Below are 22,463 nucleotides of genomic sequence, written 5' to 3' on the forward strand. Positions count from 1 at the left end.
TCCAAAAGCACATATGAGCACTTATCTATGGTGTTCTATTCACTAATCATTCGATAATTACTGAGTACTGCTTGCCCAGGCACTGAGGATATAGTAATGTGCCAGAGGAAGGAAGGACTATCAAGAAGAATAACTCAGGGTAAGAGGATGGAGAGCCATGGAAGGTAGATGAAGGGCTAAGGAAGGTCTGAGGAGCCTCTGTTTTATCAGAGATCTAGGGGGCTATGAAAATATTTCGGTACAGAGGCAAACAAGTGCAAGATCCTAAAGCTTGAGTTTGGCCAATTCAAAGGACTCGAAGGTCAGTGTGAATGAGGGAAAGCAAAGATGAGGCTAGAAAGGAAACCAGATGCCGGACCACATAGGTCCTTATAGGCTATGCAGAGTACTTTAGAATTTTATTCTGGGGTAATGGGGAACCACCAGAAGACTCTGAGGACAGGGTGCTAGGATTTTCTTTATACTTAAACGGCTGACTCTTCAGCCATGTGGAGAAGAGATCAGGAATAGGGACAAAGTGAAACAAGGCAAGAGTGGAAGCAGGGAGGCCAGTTAGGAAATTGTAACAGTTCACATGTGAGAGAATAGCTTAGACTGACAGTGTTGGAGGTGTGGAGACGTCAAATTTGAGATCTATTTTGAAAATAAGAGCTGATGTTATTTAATGAAAAAGATGGGGTGTGAAAGAAGGAATTGATAATCTAAGGTTTTTGGCTTAAACAAATGGTTGAATGGTGGTGCCATTCACTTGAGAGGGGCCTTCTAGGGGAGGAATTGAGTTCCATTAAAAAAAATTTTTTTTAAATGCTTATTTTTGAGAGAGCTTGAGCAGGCGAGGGGCAGGGAGAAGGGGGAACAGAGGATCTGAAGCCGGGCTCTGCGCCGACAGCAGAAGCTCCATGCAGGGCTTGAATTCACGAACTGCAAGACCATGACCTGAGGTGAAGTCAGGCACTTAACCAACTGAGCCACCCAGTTGCCCCAAGAGTTCATTTTTATATACATAAGATAATGCCAAGAAGTGGCTTGAGATGAAATGCATTATTTTCTCGGAAAGAAAAATTACTTGCTTGTTGCTCGAGGTCTTCAGTGTATTTCTTAGCTTTTTGTTCCCTCTCTGTTGCTTGTTTTACAAGCTGTTTAAGATCAGTAAGGTTTTGCGTTTTTTTGGCAATGTCAGTTTCCAGTTCTTTCAGCTTGGTTTCATACATTCTAAAAGTAAAGAAAAAATAGTGTAGACATGGAAATAATTCATTGATTTAAAAGCCAGTTCAAGTCATTGCACTAAAAATAATAGAGTATCTTACACTGCTTCTTCTATTCAAATCTTTTACTGCTGCATATTTACTTAGCATTAGGTGACAACAAGGGATAAGTACCCCTAATTAACAAGCCAATTAAAATAGAGGATTTAGGTGTTTCCCAAGGTTATAAACAAGGATGGAGCCTGTTTGATCACTAGCAAAAAGATTACAATTAGTTTTTTTTTTTTCAGTGACAAACCAAAAATTAGTGCAATTCATCATCACATTATCAAATTCGGTATTACAGGGTAGTCTCAGAAATAAAAATCACAAACTAAGCAGTTCATACATACATTATGTATACCTGCATAGAAGCATACAAAAAAAGGTACCCAGGTAGAGCAAAACCAAAAGGACACTATTGGGAGAGGAAAAATATGCAAAAGCATGGGTGAGAAAATGGTATATGACAATCTGAATAGATCTGTAACCTTTAAAGAAATGACCAATAATTTAAAAAAAATCTAGACTCCAAAAGGAAATTTTAAAACATTGAGCCAAAATGATTTTAAAAACATATCATACCACCCTAAAGGGAGACAATGCTTATAATATTCAAAGTTTCCCACAGAAAAGAAAAAGAATGCTTTGGCAACAAAATCAGGTAAGGACATTACAAGGAACAGAAATTATTATTTCAATACATTCAAATGGTTTTGTTTTTGTTTTTTACATTTATTTATTTTTGAGAGACAGAGCACAAGTTGGGAGGGGCAGAGAGAATGAGACACAGAATCCGAAGCAAGCTCCAGGCTCCGAGCTGTCAGCACAGAGCCCGACGCGGGGCTTGAACTCAATAACTGTGAGATCATGACCTGAGCCAAAGTCAGACGCTTAACCGACTGAGCCACCCAGGCGCCCCTCAAATAGTTTTTGATAAATCTGAGAAACCATGATCAGAAAGGAGTGTTCTTAACCTGACAGACTCCACCGAAGGGATGAAATACCAGAAGCTTACTCCTTCACTTCATTCGATTCTCTGCTCAAGTGCCACCCAATCTTCTCTGATCACCCCATACATAATAGCTGCGGCATCACCTGGCCTGTCTTAGCAGTCAGTATAAGGACTGATGACAACAGATGTCATTGGTCTGTTGAGTAAATAGAACATCTATGAAGATTGCAGCATGGGAGAGATCTAATGTGTCAAGGGTCCCAGAAGAGATCTCTAAACACTTCACTGAGGTGGGTGTATAATCCCAGCTGCAGATCTTAACAAGTTTTTTTTTTTTTTCTTTGGAATTTAGGGAGGTTCTTGAGGTCAAAGATCAGACAGGATTAGCCTTCACTCTGTCAAGTGGATTCTACATAATTTACATAACTTTTTCAGGAGTTTACTGAAGGCCTTACCCAGTGCTCAGTTACCTGTACAGTGCACAGATTAAAAACACACAAATTATGTATAAGGCAAAGTCCTCTTCAATTACGGTTAAATATCACCCCTTTCAAATGCTTATAAACCCTTTTCACATTAATAATCTTTTCTGTAGCTTCACAGAGCCCTTTTCAGAAAAGGAAAGACAGACGACCATCTCTATAGATCAAAAAAACAACAACAAAACTTGAACTCACAGAAGAGTTGTAATTTATTTAAGGCCACAGTGAGAATTCGGTATTCCAAAGTCATGGAAACCACCTGGTTCCACAGGAACCAGACAAAGTCGGCCTTTTAGAGATACATCTAACGTGAAGCAGAGTGTGTGGCATGTAGTATGTACTGAGTATATTATCTGCTTAAAAAATCTCAAAGTAACTCAAAATCCCTTCTGAGTCTACGTGTGATTGTAGAAGGAAATAAAGGACCAACCAAGAAGTCTACTGGATAGAGTCGGTGGTTGAGCACCTCAGCTGGGTTCCAAGCAGACAAAAGAGACCCCTTTTCCCTGATACCTATCACACATTATTTCCTTTTACCCCCTCGCACTAGCCTTCTCACAGAGTTAAGAGAGAACTGGGAAGCAGGGGAGTGGATTCTGAGCGCTCTCAGTACTGTGTTAGGAACCAAGGACCCAGCTCCAACACCCTCAGCCCAGCCCCAGCCCCGGTGTGTCCATATCCTGCCACCCACGTTCATTAAATGTTTGAAGGAAGAAAAAAACACTTTTTTTTTTTTCTGTCCTAGCACTGCCAAAAGTATCCTATTAAAGCAAACAACCAAATAGTTCATCAGGAAAGAACTAAATTAATCAGAGTAGTGTCCTATTCTTTTGAAACAATAAAGGCAGCATTGGAACTGATTAAACTTTGTGCAAATGATAAATTATTTGTTCCTACCTTGTAACAACAATTGATTTCCAGCTCTTGCTGTCAGCACCTTCAAGCTGTGGACCTCTACTTTCTGCCAACTGTAATCTCTTGCCAGTCTCTTCTAGTTGAACTGTCATCTTCTCATTTAATATCTCTAAATTATTCTTAGCTATCCGCAATTTCTCTGCAGCTTCAGTCTCCTATCATTAAAGGCTAATTAGTACATGATGACAAAACAATACTGTTCTCATAGATGCAATATATTCAAAATTACCACCACAAATTAGAAAACAAAAGTAACCTGGAGCTCTAAACGCTGATTAAAATTCTAATAAAAATCCAATGTTTCCTTTACTCTAAAACAGCAGTATGATCATAATAATTAGAACAACAGATGATGTAAACCAGGTTAGAAAAATACATTTGTGGGCACATGGGGTAGCTCAGTCACTTAAGCGTCCAACTCTTGATTTTGGCTCAGGTCACGAGCTCACGATTTGTTAAGATCGAGCCCCACTTTCAGTGCAAAGCCTGCTTGTGATTCTCTCTCCCTCTCTCTCTCTGCCCCTCCTGCACTCATGCACCCGTACTCTTTCTCACAATAAATAAATAAACATTAAAAAAATACATTTGCAAGTATTTTACTCTAGCGGTTGCTTTAAGTTTGTCATTTTTGGTGTGTCTGTGTGGCTCAGTCAGTTAAGCATCGACTCTGGCTCAGGTCATGATCTCGTGTTTTGTGAGTTGAGCCCCAAATCAGGCTCTGGGCTGATGGCTCAGAGCCTGGACCTGCTTCAGATTCTGTGTCTCCCTCGCTCTTGGCTCCTCCCCCACTCGTGCTTTCTCTCTCTCTCTCTCTCTCTCTCTCAAAATAAAACAAAAAACATTAAAAAAATTAAAAACAATAAATTTGTCGTTTTGTTTGGTTACATTTGTCATAGTATTTATAGAATAATGGGATAATGTCTTAACACACTTAAAAGAGGTTTTGTTTTGACGAATATTTGAGAGACCTAGCTATGAGCACAAACTATGTGTAAGTACCATAAATTATTTCCACTAGTAAACATCCATGCAAAGCACACTACCACTATGGCCTCACAATATATTCAGATACTATTGTAACCAGTTTAAAAATCTCAATTTCAGTTTATTCACTGAATCATCCATATAAATAATAACACCTAGTTGTCTGGGGCAAGGAATATATTTCACGACTTAAATAGAAATAGAAAGGGATCTTACTATTTAACATAACCGTTTCATATATTCCTTACTCTATACCAATCATTGTTCTAGGCCATGTACACAAATATTAACTCACTTAAGTCCCACAGGAGTTCTGTGAAAGAGATATTTATGATTCCCAACTTCATAGACGAGGAAATTGAGCATTAGAGGGGGGCTGGTAGCTTGTCCTTGTTTCCACAGCCAGTTAGTAATAGAGCTAGGATTTGACTCCCAGACATGTGGCTTCTACATTATACTGCTTCTTAATTTTTGTATTTTCAATGTTCCTCATAGTGAAAGGATGGCAGCCAAAAAGATACAATTCCTAAGTCTCTGAATATCTACTTTGAATAGACATTCTCATCAAATTTTTCATTCACTTTTTCAAAGATATATTACTTAAGATAAAAAAGTAATTATAATCAGTAAAGAAAGTCATACTTTTTTAAGTTCTTTACGAAGTCTTTCATTTTCCGCAACAATTTTCTCTGTGCCTTTGGTCTTGGATTCATAGTGCATGCTCAACTGACGTCCAAGATGAACTTTAAGTTTTTCTAATTCTGCCTAGTAAAAGATAAATTATACATTATCGGAACAAGGAAATAAAAGACGATCCTATAAACTCGTAAAACTTAATCCATAACAGTTTTAGAGATTATTTTTGATAGAATTAAAGTTTTCCCTTTCATACTGGTCATCTAGAGCAGAGGTTCCCAACCTTGGCTACACATTAGAACGAGCTGATGACTTAAAATCACAACACCTATGGTAGGACCCACCCCAAAAGAATCTAATCAATGTCAGGCTTGGGGGCTTAGGCACCTGCATATTTGAAAATAGACACTAGTGAGTGAGAATGCCAGAGTGAGAACCATTGGTCTTGAAATAATAAAATGCCCAAGTGGAGCTACTCTAATTTCTCTTGGCCTTGTCTCCGACAGGTTTTTCTGTATATGTAAAACAGTTACTGCATCTCTTAAAACCGTTTTAAATAGCAGGAATATATTTAAAAATTTTCTTTAAAACATGGAAATTATGTTGGGGTGCCTGAGTGGCTCAGTCAGCTGGGCGTCTGACTTCGGCTCAGGTCATGATCTCGGGGTCTGTGAATTCAAGCCCCGCGTCGGGCTCTGTGCTGACAGCTCAGAGCCTGGAGCCTGCTTTGGATTCTGGGTCTTCCTCCCTCTCAGCCCCTCTCCTGCTCTCTCTCCCCCACCCCACCCCCCCCGAAGAATGAATAAACATTTAAAAAATTTAAAAGAAAATGGAAATTATAATGGTGAAAACATTCCATGCAAATTATCACATTGAGAAACTTAACAGAAGACCATGGTGGAAGGGAAGTAAAAAAATAGTTACAGAGAGGGAGGGAGGCAAACCATAAGAGACTCTTAAATACAGAGAACAAACGGTTGATGGGAGGGGGAAGAGGGAGAGAGGGGAAAATGGGTGATGAGCACTGAGGAAGGCACTTGTGGGGATAAGCACTGGGTGTTGTGTAAGCGATGAATCATGGGAATCTACCACAAAACAAGAGCACACTGTATACGCTGTATTTTAGCCAACTTGACAATATATTACCTTCAACTTTTCATTTTCCAGCTCAATATTAGCCATTTTTTCACTGGTCAGTACTCCTGATGCTTTTTTCAACTGTTCATTTTCCCTTTGGACTTTTTCAACTACTTTTTTCATTAAACCAATGGTTTTTTCTAGTTCTGGAATTGTCTTTCCACTTCTACCAGCCTACAAAAGAATAAATTAACTTTTTATTCAATCAAATATCTGAAAGAGTATGATATCAAACACCAACAACATAACACACTCATTATTACATTCATTTCTGATTCCTAACATTTGAAGCCAAAACTTGTATTCAATTTATCATTACAATAACTCTATGCAATAGGAATTATAATTCTTACTTTACATACAAGCAAATCAAGACTCAGAGAATATGATATTCCTAGTCATGTAGCTAATGAGTAACAGCTTAAATACTCTAAATTTGATGTCTGTTCCAAATGAATAAAGCTAAGAACCTAAATACTCGATTTAGCTAATGTTCTTTCCAGTATACCAGAATTCTTTTGACATGGGAAAAAAAAAAAAAAAAACCCACAAAAGAAGAGTAGTGTCATTAAAGAGCTCATGAGTTACCAAATTTGAATTGCAGAAGAGAGGTGATTTTCTAACAATGGCCATGATTAAGAAATTCAGTTTCTGTCCAGTATAAATACAAGAGACATCTGCAATTAAAAAAACCTAGTGTAGAGTTATCAACAGAGATAGGTCACCAATTAGGAAGTTCAACTGCTTATGCTTTAAAATAAAATAGTTTAAGAGTTGAGTAAAATAATCTGCTTATTGTTTTTGCATTTTAGTCAGTATTCACACTATATAATGAATAACCTTATAATACATAATTTTAATACATACTATCATAATTAAAAATCAAATTAACCCATTTAAAAAAATTATTAATGTTTGTTTACTTTTGGGAAGAGAGAGAGAGAGAGAGAGAGAGAGAGAGAGAGAGAGCATGAGCAGGGGAGGGGCAGATAGAGGGAGACACAGAATCTGAAGCAGGCTCCAGGCTCTGGGCTGTCAGCACAGAGCCCGACAGGGGGCTCAAACTCATAAATTGTGAGATCATGGCCTGAGTGGAAGTCGGATTCTTAACCAACTGAGCCACCCAGGTACCCCCAGGTTTTTATTTATGAAATGAATGTTGCTGTCAAGCTAGATATTTGTTCTGAATACTTTTTTCTAATAACAACTCAGTATTTTCACCAAATCTGTCACATATTTAATGTTATTACTTGAATAAGTTTTTAAATTGATTGCTTCTATCTGTGCCCCTTGCTAACATGAAAACAACAGGGGTTTAAATCTTTGGCCTGGGCCTCAAAAACAGCATTTATTCATTGTAAAAAATGAATACAAAATAACATTAGAAGAAAAACATATGAATAAAAAAACCTAGGAAACATTTACAGAGCATTATACTAAGAAGTTGCCATGGAAATCATAGAACAAATAGTCACAAAATGTTAGAATTGGACCAAGGAGCAGTGAGTAGTTACCTTAATGAACAGAAGGAAGATTCCTAGAAGTTAAAGGTTTTCAAGGTGTGAAGGGAAATGCAATGAAAAAAGATGATGTGGTGTCCAGTTGAAATAAAATGCTTGTTATATGTGACATGTTACAGCTTGTTAATGTTAAAATACATTAATTTGAAACACAAAGAAAAGCTTAATGATGTTTTACATTGTAGATCTGCAGAATAAAAACCAAGACTACAGGTAAGTAAAGGTATATCACTACTGTTTTGATGAATCCAAACTTTTTTTGTTTTTCATTTCCAGCTTATCACTGCTGAAATCAACACAAATATATGGCATATTCTCACACACTCACCCCTCTAACATGGCCAAGTTTCCGCTCAACTTCTGCTTTTTCTTTCTTAAGAAATTCACACATTTCCTTCAAATCTCTTACTTGATTCTGAAAGATTAAAGCAAACACATAACAGTTTAACATAGCTATAGCCACTGAAAAGGAAAGGAAAACAATTCATTTGAACTATCAATTTCTTCAACTATATAGCCTAATTGAACAAGGTCTCTACAGCAATAAGGACTTTGAACTAAGACATATATTTAAGGGCAGTGATACAAGAATATTTTATACGTAAATTTCAAGAAATATTTTCCACATTACTGCCTTTATATAAATGTAGTTTATTTTTTGTAAATGTTTATTTATTCTGAGAGAGAGTGTATGTGCATGTGCATGCAAGTGGAGGAGAGGCAGAGAGAAAGGGAGAGAAAGAATCCCAAGCAGGCTCCCCGTGGTCAGTGCAGAACCCACGTGGGGCTCAAACTCACAAACCGTGAGATCATGACCTGAGCCAAAATCAAGAGTAGGACACTTAACTGAGCCACCCAGGCACCCTTCCAGTTTTAGAACTCTGATTTTAACCACCCCATAAATGACATATATAGATCCTTATCCAGATGGTAGAGAGAAACAGCTGATCTAATAGTATGGGTTCTAATAATGTAAAAATAAGTGTTCTAGAAGCAGGACATAACTTAATTATATCATTACCAGTGGAATTAACAGACTGCTAATATTCCAGGTTAGAAAACAGAACTGAAACAATTAGCCAGCAAAAAGAAAAAGAGATTCCCATAAATAGGATGAGATTTGGAAAACCAAAGATAAACTTCTTATAAACATCAAAATTCCTAAAAGAGATAATTATCCTAATTTTTTAAGATTAAAGACTTACTTAATTTTTTTAAAGAAATATCCTAATTAAGAGTGATAATTGTTTTTGAAATATACCAACCATCCACTTGGCCTCAGGACTTTGAACTTGCTATTTCTGTTGTCTGGAACTCTCTTTCCAGTATTTGTATGACCCACTTCCTAACCTCCTGCCCTAGCTCTCTGATAAAATATTTTATTAAGAAAGCCTTCCCCTTGGGGCGCCTGGGTGGCGCAGTCGGTTAAGCGTCCGACTTCAGCCGGGTCACGATCTCGCGGTCCGTGAGTTCGAGCCCCGCGTCAGGCTCTGGGCTGATGGCTCGGAGCCTGGAGCCTGTTTCCGATTCTGTGTCTCCCTCTCTCTCTGACCCTCCCCTGTTCATGCTCTGTCTCTCTCTGTCCCAAAAAATAAATAAAAAACGTTGAAAAAAAAATTTTATAAAAAAAAAAGAAAGCCTTCTCCTATTACCCTAATTTAAATAGCAATTCCATACAGTCCCAACCAACCCTCCCCCACCACACACACCTTTCACACCAACCATGCTTTTCTCCTTACCACTTAACATCAACTTAACATCAGCGGACATACTGCATATTACTTATTATCAGCCTTTCCCACTAGAATATAAATTCTATGTGTGCAAGAAATATTTTGATTGCTGTTTCCCAGCACCTAGAAGAGTACCTGACAACAAAGTAGGCTTTCAATAAATAATTGTTACATGAACAAATGTAGAAAACATACCACTACCATAATATTTTATGAATATGAGTTTCTGGCATCTTCATAAACTAATACAAAGAGGGAGAAAAGGTTTTCAGGTATTAGATTTCTTAACTAAAGAACATTAAATTTACCTTTAATCTTGGCAAATCTTTATTTGCTTGTTCAAGCTGAAATTTTAGTTCAATATTTTCAGATGACAGCTTTAAGTTTTCCCTCTGAAGCTCTTGTTCTCTTTGACAGTGTTCATCTGACTCTATTCCTGAAGTCTTCAGGAAAATAAAGTTAGGAATATTTTTAAATTTTAGTAATAAAAGTTATATAGGACATATTGGATAAGAAAACCTAAAATGGTACACTTTCCCTCAAAAAATATGAAAAATTAGAGAACTCTAAAAAAAAATGACCCTAAAGAAGTCAGAATATAAAAATTGCAGGAGAAAAGGTAATACAGTTTAATATAGAAAGCACAGTGAAGGATGTCTTAAAAACATCCACACGTATAATGTCTACATGTATATGCTCTTCTAAGACTAATTTGTGCTAATTTTTCCTGTCCAAAAGTAAAATATGACTATTATTTGTTATGGTTTATATTATGCCCTAAATCCTACCCCACCCCAAAATTCATTCGTTGAAGTCCTAATCCTAGTACCTCAGAATGTGACCTTGTTTGGATATAGGGCTTTTCCAGAGGTACTCAAGTTAGGGTCATTAGGGTTGGCCCTAACCCAGTATGAGTAGTGTTCTTATGAAAAAGGGAAATTTTGATACAGAGATATGCACAGAAAGAAGATAATGTAAAGAGGGCACAACTGGCCATCTACAAGCCAAGGAGAATGGCCTGGAATAGATTCTTCCCTCACAGGTTAAAGGAGTCATCAACCCTGCCAATACCTTGATTTTGGACTCATGGCTTCCAGAACTGTGAGAATAAATTTGTCAGGTCACCAAATCTGTGGTGCTTTGTTACAATAGCCCTAGCAAACTAACACACGAGCCTCCAAAAAGAAGTGCCTTAATTCTTTCCTCTTTCGGAAAGCTCTTCTTCGTTCCTTAAGTGCAAGTAATAACTTCCTCCTCTGATATCCAGTAACACTATATTGCATTTCTTTTGGCACGAATCTACCTTGGGCTATTATTTATGTTCATTCTTCCTTCTCATTCTAAACTACAGGTCATTTGAAAGAGAAATATGTGCTTGATTTCCTTTTTTCTATAAAGGGGGTAGAAAACCACCCACCTCCTATGATTGTTATGAGCATCATATGAAACATTTTGTGCAAGTACTCAGCATAGCTTTAGTTTTTCCTCCCCCATCCCATTCTCTCTCTGTGGTTTGATGGGCTATCAAGTCAATAACTCCAAAGACATTATAGTTTAAAAAATGCAATGTTATACAAATATATCCAAGGCTCTATAATAGCTTTTAAATTAGCAGTAGGTTAAATACTTCATATTCCGATATATTTACCCTTGGGTAATAAAAGCAAAAGAAATTAAAGACATTAAAACATAGAATATAGAAAAGTAAAGAAATTCTAGGCTATTTGATTCTGACCTGAGGGCGCAGAACCCTGGCAGAAACACTGCCTGTGTCCAACCTGACTTGTCTTTGTTCAAAGGAATGTGTGTGCATCTCTTTGTGTGCAAAAGACAGAAATATTTGTTAATGTCTGTACCACAGGAATATGTCCTTGCTTATGCTCATTCTCTGTCAAATAACCCAAGTATCCATTCTGATTCTGCTACTATTAGGCTAACACTAGGCAAAGCATGCCACCTGCAAGGTCCTCAGTTTCTGCATCTTACAAATGAAGGCACAAGATGGGGTAATTTTTAAGGCCTCTTCAGACATGGAAATCTGTAATGAATGCCCTGTCCCTGAGCTCTTCTGTCACCCTCACTTCATCTCTTCTGTCTGTGGTAGCAATTTAACAAGTGATAAACACTTATGGGTACCACTGATTGACAGACATAATATTTGCTAATTATCAACCACAGAAGAGAGTAATTCTATCTGATGATCTCACATGAGGATTTTTTTTTAACACATTCTCCTAAAACATGGACGCAATTATGTAAGTACATACAGATCGTTTTTTCCCCACAATTCTCAAAAAACAAAAAGTATTAGTTGAAATCGTCCAATTTCTGGAAAACAAATTCTAATGAAACTCTGTATTGTGTAAAAGTAATATAAATAAAATTCTTGCATAATGAATTTTATGAGATTTCCAATTCTTTTATGGAAGAGGAATCCTGTTGAAAGGAATACAGTGCTAGAAACCAAATTCTTAGTGGATGGGAGTTAAGAAACACACAGTGGGAGCCTCAATTTTACAGTTACTTATTATCAAGGGAAAAAAGAGAAGCATTATGAACTTGGATAAAGATATGAAATAAGAAGTCACTTTCATCCATGTTTTCCTAACCTTTATTTTTATTTTTTTAAATGTTTATTTATTTTGAGAGAGTGGGGGAGGGGCAGAGAGAGAGGGAGAGAGAGAATCCCAAACAGGCTCCACACTATTAGTGTGGAGCCTGATGCAGGGCTCGATCCCATGAAACATGAGATCATGACCTAAGCAGAAATCAAGAGTCAGATGCTTAACCAACTGAGCCACCCAGGCACCCCCCCCTCCCCATTTTCTCTTAAGGTTTAAATGTTTGTTTTTATTGATGTGTTTAGGACTTAGGTGACTGGCATATCTAGGTGGAAAGGATAAGGGGAAAAAAAAAAGATATATTCTATTTGATTTCAAGTGGAGACAAACATGTCTTAGTCTGTACTGCATTGTAAACTGACCAAAAGTAGTATGTACATGGAGAGATCCTCAACTGTGAAGTTAGACCTGTGTTTAGATCCTGGTTCTGCATCACTAGAGATGATACTCATGCTCCACGCTTCCCATGTAAAACAGAAACAATACTCTGCAAATATGTGAAAATTATACCTCAGCATCGAGCCTAATACAACATAGACAGCAACACATGCAAACTCCCTTTATTCATTATACAAAAGTATGTTATAAAATATGTGGCAAAAAGATGACCAAGTAATGTCACACAGTATCCTAACACATTTTTACTGATATTATTCACTGTAATAAAAGTTTGTGATGAGATTTCAGAGCACCTTGAGTTAGAAATTTCTAAGGCAAAATGCATACCTCTAAAGAGCCTGGTTTTTGTTATCCTGTTACCTAACACTTTTTAAGTGAGTACCAGTGGTAAAACAGTGAGTACTAAAATCAATAAGAAATGCATAACCATTAATTTTTATAGGAACTCGTCAATTAGAGCTTAATACACACTTCATGAATAGTTAATATTTTTTTACAAATCCTACGCAATTGATTTCCGTTTGCACCACATACTGTATACCACTTGCTATAAGAAACAAACACAGGACTGCCATGGACTCAAACCTGGGACACTTCATTTCTTGGCTGGACTGGTACATCGGTTTCAGAATTTGCCTGTGCTTCCTCCTCAGCACTCTCAGTCAGTGCAGCAGCAACTGTGGCACAATCACGGTCTTCTCCGGCAGATCCTTCTGGATCCAGGTGGTGGTCGTGACTCACATCTTCAGCTGTGTGTCCCTTTCCTTTCACATTCTTGCCTAGCTCATTCTCTTCCTTGTTTTCATGTTCCTGTTTATTATTTTCATGATAGTCTTGATTAATTTTCTCAATTTCAGGATCTGGTTCATTTTCAAAATTGGACTTAACATCTGCCATGGTACCATTAGTTGACCTAAACGGACTTGATTTATTTTTTGGTCTTGCCTCAGATTTATTTAACTCCGCAGAATCTACAGTATCTTCTGTTGTGTGTCTTTCTTCATTACTGTAATGCCGTAGAATACTTTTAGGTACCTGATGATGTAAGTTGTTACTGGCATCTATTCCCTTCCCATTTTTAATTCTGAACACCATTATGGGTTTTTTTTTGTTCTTGTGGAAAGTGCTCTTTTTGTGATAAATATTATGCCTATATTTATTAACACTGGTAGCAAGGGTAGAAAGCGTAGTTGTGTCACATAACAGATTCTGCTTGAAGCAGAAGAAAGAGAGGAAACATGAAAAGAAGAAAAAAATAACAAAAATATACACACTATTGCTTTAAGGTAATATACAACAAACAATTTTACATTAATGATTTTTTTATAAAGGAAAACTAGAAATGTATCACACTTTTGAATGGAAACAATGCTGTATTTTTCTAATTTACTTAATTGTATGTTCTTGCCACAGCAAAACTCAAAATAATTAACTTCTTTAAAATCTCTGGAATACAGTTTTATGCAAAGTCTAAGAATCTTAGGTCTACTTATGTAAGAAGGATTAAACAAGTTAATATACATCAGTACCTGGCAAAAATAAAAGTTGGATTTAGTACATTAATATTAATAAGAAGAAGCTTAAGGTTTTGGGCCAGATAAAGGTAAAAGTTTATATCACTTTTACTAAAAACAGAAAAATAAAAAGATGTACACTTACTGAAGGTCTAGAATATGCATCCTTTGAAAACTGTTTTTCTAAAACATGTAGTTTTTCTTGGAGGTATCTATTTTGTAAATGTAAATCTTCTATGACAGAATCTCGAGGAAGAGCTTGACGGGTCCTATGAGAAAAAACAAGAGACTCTTTACTATTCAAACACCAACTTTCCACAGCTTTATTGTATTAAAATACAGAAAACAAAATATATAATGTATTTGTTAACATTGTATTTATTTTAATTTCTATAAAACTTATAAATTTTATAAAAATTAGGACATGACTATTTAGATTATAGTCTATATATATATTACATATATATATTATAGAGGATTCACTGTAGGGCTCTTTTGAATTATGAGTTAACAAGTGTATTTAGATTTATAGAAATACATTAACATCTTTAAAGAACATGCATCTATTTATATAGAATTGTGTAAGATGAATCAAAATACTATTTTTAAAACACTATATAATAATATCATGACATACTTCTCAAAAAGCTCAACAATATAAAAAAGGCTCTTAGTGGTGCCAGATAACAATCTGTTAGTCCAAGTCTCACATGTGTCGCCTAAGGCCCTTCATAATCTGGCCCCACTATACCTATTCAACCTAATTGTCCAGGAGTCCACCTTTAGTAAGGCAAAAAAATCTGCCCTTACCCAACATGAAAGTTTCACCCCTGCCACCATGTCTCTGCTAGGGTTCTGCTTTCTTGGAATGTCCTTCCTCCCTTTAATATCTAGATTTGATTCATAAAATTTAGAAATTCACAGTTGAACTGAGACAGAAGGCCAGTTCAATCTCTTCTATCAAATCTTCTCCAATTATTTCAGCCCATACAGGTTCACATTATTAGAAAAAACAAATTAAACCTCTAAAAGTATTAGGTTTCAAAACGAAAATATTTGATCCTGTGAAAACTGCAAAGGAGAAAAAAAGGGTTTAACATTGTTTTGAACACATGTTTAGATCAAGAAAAACAAAGAAGAGAAGGAGCCACTACTGGGATCAGACAGTAACTACAAAATAGATGTTGCAAGAAAGAATTCTTAATCACTTTTTTCTTCTCCATCAAGGAAAATTCTGAAGGATTTAAGAAACAATGACTTAGAAAAAAAGGGAATCGAATGTAGGCTAGAAACTCATGGGTACTTCTTTAAAGAAGTTCATATTACATTAATACAGACATGATCACAGGCATTAATAAAGAAACACTAATGGTAATTTTTGAAGATCAATGGAGAGGAAAAACATATGATAAATTTAAGAACATGGAAACCAATGTGACAAATTTCATATTAAAAAAAAATTAAGAACAGTAAGTATCCCCATGTCCAAATATAACAGGCAGGTACCACACTTAGAAAATAATCATTAATATGATTCTGGGCTGCTTGTAAGTACTTAGAAGAAGAAGTAACAAATTTTGTAAAACTAATCTAAGTTCATCTAAGAAGAAATGAATAAAGCAGAAAATTACAGTTTTGGGTGTTAAGACATGATTTTATCAGAAGACATAGCTTGGAAAGAGATGATGAAACCAATTTCAAAAGCTTTGCTAAAGAAATGACACTGGGGGCAGGGAGGGGGTCTGGTTCTAGGTAGAGTGGAGTAAACACACCCAATCTTGTCTCTCCCAAATGCATGGAACAGCTATTTGAGAACTCTGAAAAGTAAATATTTTACAGAGTGGAACAGTATACCAGAATCTGAAGTCGCAGCAAACAGCAGCAATTTACCTTTCCATTGCTTCTAGTGTGTCTTGGGCTGAACACAACACTGCTTGAAACCTGAAGGTGAGTGTTAGCACTGAGGGAGGAAGCTCCAGGGAAGCCTTAGAGTTCTAGCTCCAGCAAGGAGAGAGGGCACTTATGATACTCTCCAAGACAAAATCTCACCCCCCCAATATTTTTTTGTTCTCTCTGTTCTCTCGTACTCCAACCCTCAAGCAATCCCATACTACTGGTGGCATAGGCTGCATGGGAACCCACAGGAGTCAAAATATTTAGGAAATTGGTAGAGTTGTGATTACTAAAGGGGTAGACGGGAAGTAGCCCCCTCCCTCCCCATTCCCCTTTCTGCCCTCCTATTGCTTGGCTCCAGACATACACAAAATTGCTAAAGTAAACAGTAGAACAGGGTAACCAGAGCCCCAGATTTCATCTGAAATACGAAAAGGGGAAGCCCTGGGGAAACAGACAGTGTCAGGGAGATGGCAGAAAGGGAGGAACTCAAGAAAGGGATCCTATAATGTCGTTCATGAACTTCTGGCCTCAACGTTGAGCTGTGTGTGTATGAATCTGATCTTACAGTAGCAACGACTCACAGAACTGAACTAATGGATGGAAGGCAGCCCGTATACCAGACTTCCAACAGGGAGGTGCACAGGCAGGACGGAACCAAAGAGACTATAAAGGCTTTGAAAACAAAACTGATATTAGAACCACAGCCCATAGAAAGCAGGTGGGAACTCGGGGCCTGAACCTATCCAAGACTGCCTGCCTGTGAAAACAAAAATACTACATTTTCCATAGAATTTAACCAAGATCCAAAGTTTCACAACATGATATTCAGAAGTTCAAGAATACAATCCAAATTACGTGGCATACAAAGAACCTATCTTAATTCCCACGGGAAAAGAGAACAGAACCCAAGCCTAAATAATACACATTCATTACATCAGTTTTTTTGGGTCAGCCAGTATTTCTTCATTGTAATAGGTCCCACATTTTCACATAACAGCTTACCTCATATATGATATGTCATTTTCTAAGTCAAGATTTCTCTTTTTCAATTCTTCCAACTCTTTTTCTGACTCCAAAGCTCGCACTCCCATAACCTGATCAACAGTAATGCCAGTTGTTTTTAGTTTCCTCTGCAAAGTAAGTTTCTCTTTGTCAGCCCTGTGGGATTCAATATAGCATCATGAAAATATAAAATTCACTGTTTTACTTGTTCAATTTATTAAACTGAAGCTTACTACTAATTAAACAACATCATAAAAAAAACCCAAAAACTAGATCTTGCTGTATTTGCTATGAGCTAACATTTCAAAATTGTAGGAAACTCCGTTTACAAATTGTTAAAATAATTTTAAACACATTTTAAAGAAAATAAAGTGAATCACAGATAATAAATCATAATTAAAACTATGAAATTTCTCAAATATAACATCAAATATGTACTATCAAATACAATAAAACTATGTAACTTCCAGATCAATTAAAGACTTCACAAATAATTAACTAGGGTTAAATTTAAACTCACTTGGCAAAAAGATCCTTCAAAGTATTCAACTGCTTTGTTAGAATATACACTTCCCCCTCTTTCTCTTTTAACTTGTTTCTAATTCCTTCTATTTTGGTTTGCCATTTTTTACCTTCTTCCCACCTAATTAATTCTTCTTTGGCACTCTGTAAACAATAACGAGGGAGAAAATTACCAATATTTTAATTTCAAGATTAATTACAATTTACTGGAACAATGGTAAACCAATACCTCCTAGGGAATATGTGCATACATTCATTTTGCTATATAATGTCTAGAATCTTTAGACATGCCAAGCTACTAACAAAAATGCCCTTCAGTTTAAAGGTTCTGTATTCTATTATTGATGGGTAAAATTCTAGGGAACAGTTTGGACTAATGTCAACAGACTTAAAAGTCTTTAAGTAAAGATTCTAATAAAGATGATCATGACCAATGTAAGCTTCTAACAAAAATATGTATGTACAAATAACCAACCCAATTTTGACCAAAATAGCAATCTCCTAGCATCACAGCCTCTTCAAATCTTATCCAACAGATGGTTATATACTGCTAATCATCTGCCATACCACTCTCGGCATTAAGTGTAGAAGCACTCTCTGATCAGAGAAAAATCAGAGAAAAAGCATTATAGTCTAATTTATGTTGGTTGGGTAGATCAGGGAAGGGGAGCAAAATACAGAAAAAAAGCAAGAAAAAAAATATTTTGTAGTATGTTAGCTGCTGGTAAGTGCTGAGCACGGAAGAGAAATAGTTAATGGCATTAGTAATGCCACTGAATACATTTCCATCAGTTTGCACTTGTAGCTCTGAATTCACCTTAATGCTATAAGTCTATTTCCTTATGTTTTCTAGTGTAGTATGCCAGAGCATCTTCATGTTGAAACATGACAGATGTAGAAACATATTATTTTTGTGAATTATTTTGTTTCTCCTTTATATTTCAATTAGGGCATTTATAATAATATTTAAAGAAAATTTTTTTTGTGTGTTTATTCATTTTTGAAAGACAGAGAGAGACAGAGCACAAGCAGGGGTGGGGCAGAGAGAGAGGGGGACACAGACTCTGAAGCAGCTCCAAGCTCCGAGCTGTCAGCACAGAGCCCGACACAGGGCTCGAACTCACGAACCATGAGATCATGACCTGAGCCGAAGTCAGACGCTTACCCGACTGAGCCACCCAGGCGCCCCTATAATGATATTTTTGAAATTACACATGTAGGTAATTTCTATTAACCATAAATTTCATGTGGATATTATAAAACACTGTTTATTACAAAAGGCAATGTCAGGGCTGAAAGAGTTAAAAGCCATAGTTTAAAGTCAAATGCCCATCTAAGATACATTGCCCTATCAAAACTATCTTCTTTGATACTGGCCAATTTTTTACCTTATTTATTTAATTCAGTTAGCAACTATCCTTTAAAAAAACATAAAAACTTCGGTAAATGTTTAATAATTATTTTTTTTCTGAAATATATACAAGAAATTTTGTGTACTTCCAGGAATGTAAATATTAGCTTGGGCATAATGGTATATAAATAAATAATTCTGCAGCATGGAATTGGGCATTCACCCTCTGATACCAGCCTCTGAAGTAAGACTGAGGGAAACAAGGCTGGAATTATTTAAAAATGAACCACAAGAAAAAAATAACAAAGGCAAACATCACCACAGATCTGTTCTTGACTAGGGGAGAAGAGAAGATGCAGGGAGAAGTTCTTTTGTCATGGTTTGTGTACCAAGAGCCACTTAGGATGGATTTCAGAATAATGTGACTGCATTTAAAATTTTTCATTCATTTAACAAATACTGAGTATCTAATACATGCTAGGGACTAGGGACTGTTGTAGGTGGTGGTTATACAACAACAACCAAATAATGGTAGAATTCTTGCCATTAAAGCTTATAGTCCAAAAGATAAACACATAGGTAAATCTCTAGTATGTCAGATAATAATAAATGCTATGGAGAAAAGTGTAACAGCATAAAAAACACAGGAATGTAAGGCATGGGGGTGTGTTGACAGAGAAAAATGTACAGAAATTTCAGCATGAAATCATTGAGTATAAAAACATCCATAAATTAGAAACGCCCAATACTGTGGAATTTGAAATAATACTCTTGCTAGATTCCTGGATAGAAAATTTAATATTAGTGTTGCTCTATGTGTTGTCCTCTTTTTCTAATTAGTAATAATATAATATCATACAGTGGTATGGACTTGATGGCTTACAAAAGACTTGCATATATTGTCTCATTTGACTGCCAAAATAATCTTGGGAAATTGGCAATGCAAATAGTATCATTTCTATTTTAAGGAGAAATAAACTGAAACAGAGATTAGGAGTCTAGGCAAAGTCACAAGGCTTTCTGACAGGAATCAGGTTAGGAACTGGTATCTGAGGATCAGACCTTCGTCCAAGTGGGGAGGCAGCAAAGAAAGCAAACTGTAAGAATAAGGACATTTTTATCTTGCAATTTTTACCAGAAAAGCTTCAGACAGCAAGTATTGTGGTTCAATGTATATAAATGAAAATATTTTAATAAAAATTATACTAACACTGGTGAATTTTCATAGGACAAAAATTTTTTGGAATATACTCTATTAAGACATTTTATTTTTTTTTTTAACGTTTATTTATTTTTTGAGACAGAGAGAGACAGGGCATGAATGGGGGAGGGTCAGAGAGAGGGAGACACAGAATCTGAAACAGGCTCCGGGCTCTGAGCTGTCAGCACAGGGGCCCGATGCGGGGCTCGAACTCACGGACCGCGAGATCGTGACCTGAGCCGAAGTCGGCGCTCAACCGACTGAGCCACCCAGGCGCCCCTCTATTAAGACATTTTAATCCCATTACTATTTTCTATTCAGTGGCATTAAAATTCCTTAATTTTCTTTTTTATGTCCATGTTATTGAAATTATTTTATAGATATTGAATATTTTCTGCACAAATTTTACAATAAAAATTTTTCCTAACCTTAGCTTCTCCAGGCTACTACTAACACCAATATTTCTCAGGTCTCTATTGATATATTTTCAGTGCTACTAAGTCTTCATTTTATTATTTGTAACAAATTTAATTATATGCACTTTAGCCAATTGAAGGGATTTGGAGGATTGATAATTTCTATCAGTAATATTTATTACAAAATAGTTGACTAGTTAACCTGTTAGAAAATTTTAAGCAACTTTTCTCACATTACAGAATCAATTTATGAGTGGTTTCGTTATTGATTACTACCAATACTGAATTCCAAATCACTTTGTTTACCCTGAACTAACAGTCCATTCTACTGGATGATAAAAAGGACACATTTGGGTCAAGGTAGTAGACTAAAAACGCCCAACTTTCTTTCCCAAAGGTCAAAAGCACCTACCTGCATAAACAACTATATTGGGGAAAAGCTGGATATGTAAGGTGTGAGGGGATTTTAGAGGTACTTTGTCAGGAAGAGGACATAATGATGTTGTAGTCACTTCTGAGCGGGAATTACATTATAGGGGCACCATCGTGGCTCAGTTGGTTAGTGTCTGAATCTTGATTTTGGTTCAGGTCATGATCTAGGGTCACTAAATTTCTAAAGGACAGAAACTCATTTTAGACTTCTCTATATTATTTATATTACGTGTTAGGTCCTCAAATTAATACAGTATTTTTGAGAGAGAGAGAGAGAGAGAGAGAGAGAGAGAGAGAGAGCGTGCGCACGCACAAGCTGGGGAGAGGGGCTGGCGGAGAGACAGAATCTGAAGCAGGCTCCATGCGCATGGAGCCAAATTAGGGCTCAATCCCATGACCCTGGGATCATGACCTGAGCCAAAATCAAGAGTTAGACTCTCAACCAAATGAGCAGCCCAGGAGCCTCTAGCATATATTACCTATTCATCAATTATATAATTTAAGTTAGGCTCTCATTACGTTAAACATATTAATCAGTATGTTTTTTCTTCACATACCTTTTCTTTCATAGGCTTTATTTCTGCCTCATCCACCTTTCTTTCCAGTTGGCTTTCTAGCTTTTTAATTTTCTTTTGGAGTTCTTCAATTAAACTTTGTTTATTATCTAACAGAGATTTTCCCTAAAATATAAGATGTATTTTTACATTTTAGAAGTAAAAAAGTACCAAACAAAATACACAATAAATAGTCCAATTATAGAAACTTTTGAGGCTATAGCTAACCACATTTTCTAAATGCACTACTGACGCACTATGGATGCTTCTGCATTTTAAAGATAGGCTACTCTAAAACAACAAATACAACAGAGGTCACTGAAGGAATTAGCCACATTAATCAAAGTGATCTGAAAGTTGTTTCAGCAAATAGGTGAAATTAAAAAGTGGGAATAAACTACCTACATATTTTAAATAAAAGACATTATCACAATTAAACATAAAATTACCTGTAATCCACTGGTCAGTCTTTTAATTTGCCTTTTCAGTTCATCATTCTCTTGATCAATTCCATCTTTCTCTCTAAGCATTTTATTATAAGCTTTTTGTTTTTTTTGAAGTTCATTGGTTAAGTCATTCAAATTATCAGTTAATGAGTTTTCTCTGTTTTTACTTGTTTTAAGAGCTTCTTTCAACTTTAAAAGATTTTCACTTAAGTCTTCAATTTGTGACTAAAACAAAGAGAGGTTTAATTCATGAATCTTCATCAAGTATCAACAATAAAATATAATACATCTATTACTTATTAAAAAGAAAGTGGATCTAAATTTTTATTGAAACAAATTATTTTTAATAATACTTATTAAAAAAGGTTTAGTTAATGCTTATAAAATTAAAACTTACTAAAAGTAAAGTTTCAATCTGAATTTTTAAGGTCGCAGGGAAAAAAACCCCACTAACTACATATATTTTTCTGTCTTCGTTTCAAATGAACCAAGTCTCTTTTGAG

General features: G+C 36.1%; 1 protein-coding gene across 2 annotated transcripts in view; it reads right to left on the reverse strand.

Annotated features, from left to right (window-relative positions):
- CEP290 (centrosomal protein 290) overlaps positions 1-22,463 on the reverse strand; it is a 92,450-nt gene that overhangs the window by 6,248 nt on the left and 63,739 nt on the right. For both annotated transcript variants that reach the window (XM_042947303.1, XM_042947304.1), the window contains 11 exons: positions 21,964-22,185; positions 21,518-21,640; positions 17,559-17,704; positions 17,039-17,194; positions 14,286-14,409; positions 9,915-10,049; positions 8,202-8,288; positions 6,363-6,527; positions 5,223-5,345; positions 3,579-3,751; positions 1,071-1,212 (listed from right to left, as the gene is read on the reverse strand). In XM_042947303.1, the coding sequence (XP_042803237.1) occupies positions 1,071-1,212; positions 3,579-3,751; positions 5,223-5,345; positions 6,363-6,527; positions 8,202-8,288; positions 9,915-10,049; positions 14,286-14,409; positions 17,039-17,194; positions 17,559-17,704; positions 21,518-21,640; positions 21,964-22,185 (1,596 nt within the window). The remainder of the gene's footprint in view (positions 1-1,070; positions 1,213-3,578; positions 3,752-5,222; positions 5,346-6,362; positions 6,528-8,201; positions 8,289-9,914; positions 10,050-14,285; positions 14,410-17,038; positions 17,195-17,558; positions 17,705-21,517; positions 21,641-21,963; positions 22,186-22,463) is intronic.

The sequence above is a fragment of the Panthera leo genome, chromosome B4, assembly GCF_018350215.1.
Source record: "Panthera leo isolate Ple1 chromosome B4, P.leo_Ple1_pat1.1, whole genome shotgun sequence".
NCBI classification, from domain to species: domain Eukaryota; kingdom Metazoa; phylum Chordata; class Mammalia; order Carnivora; family Felidae; genus Panthera; species Panthera leo.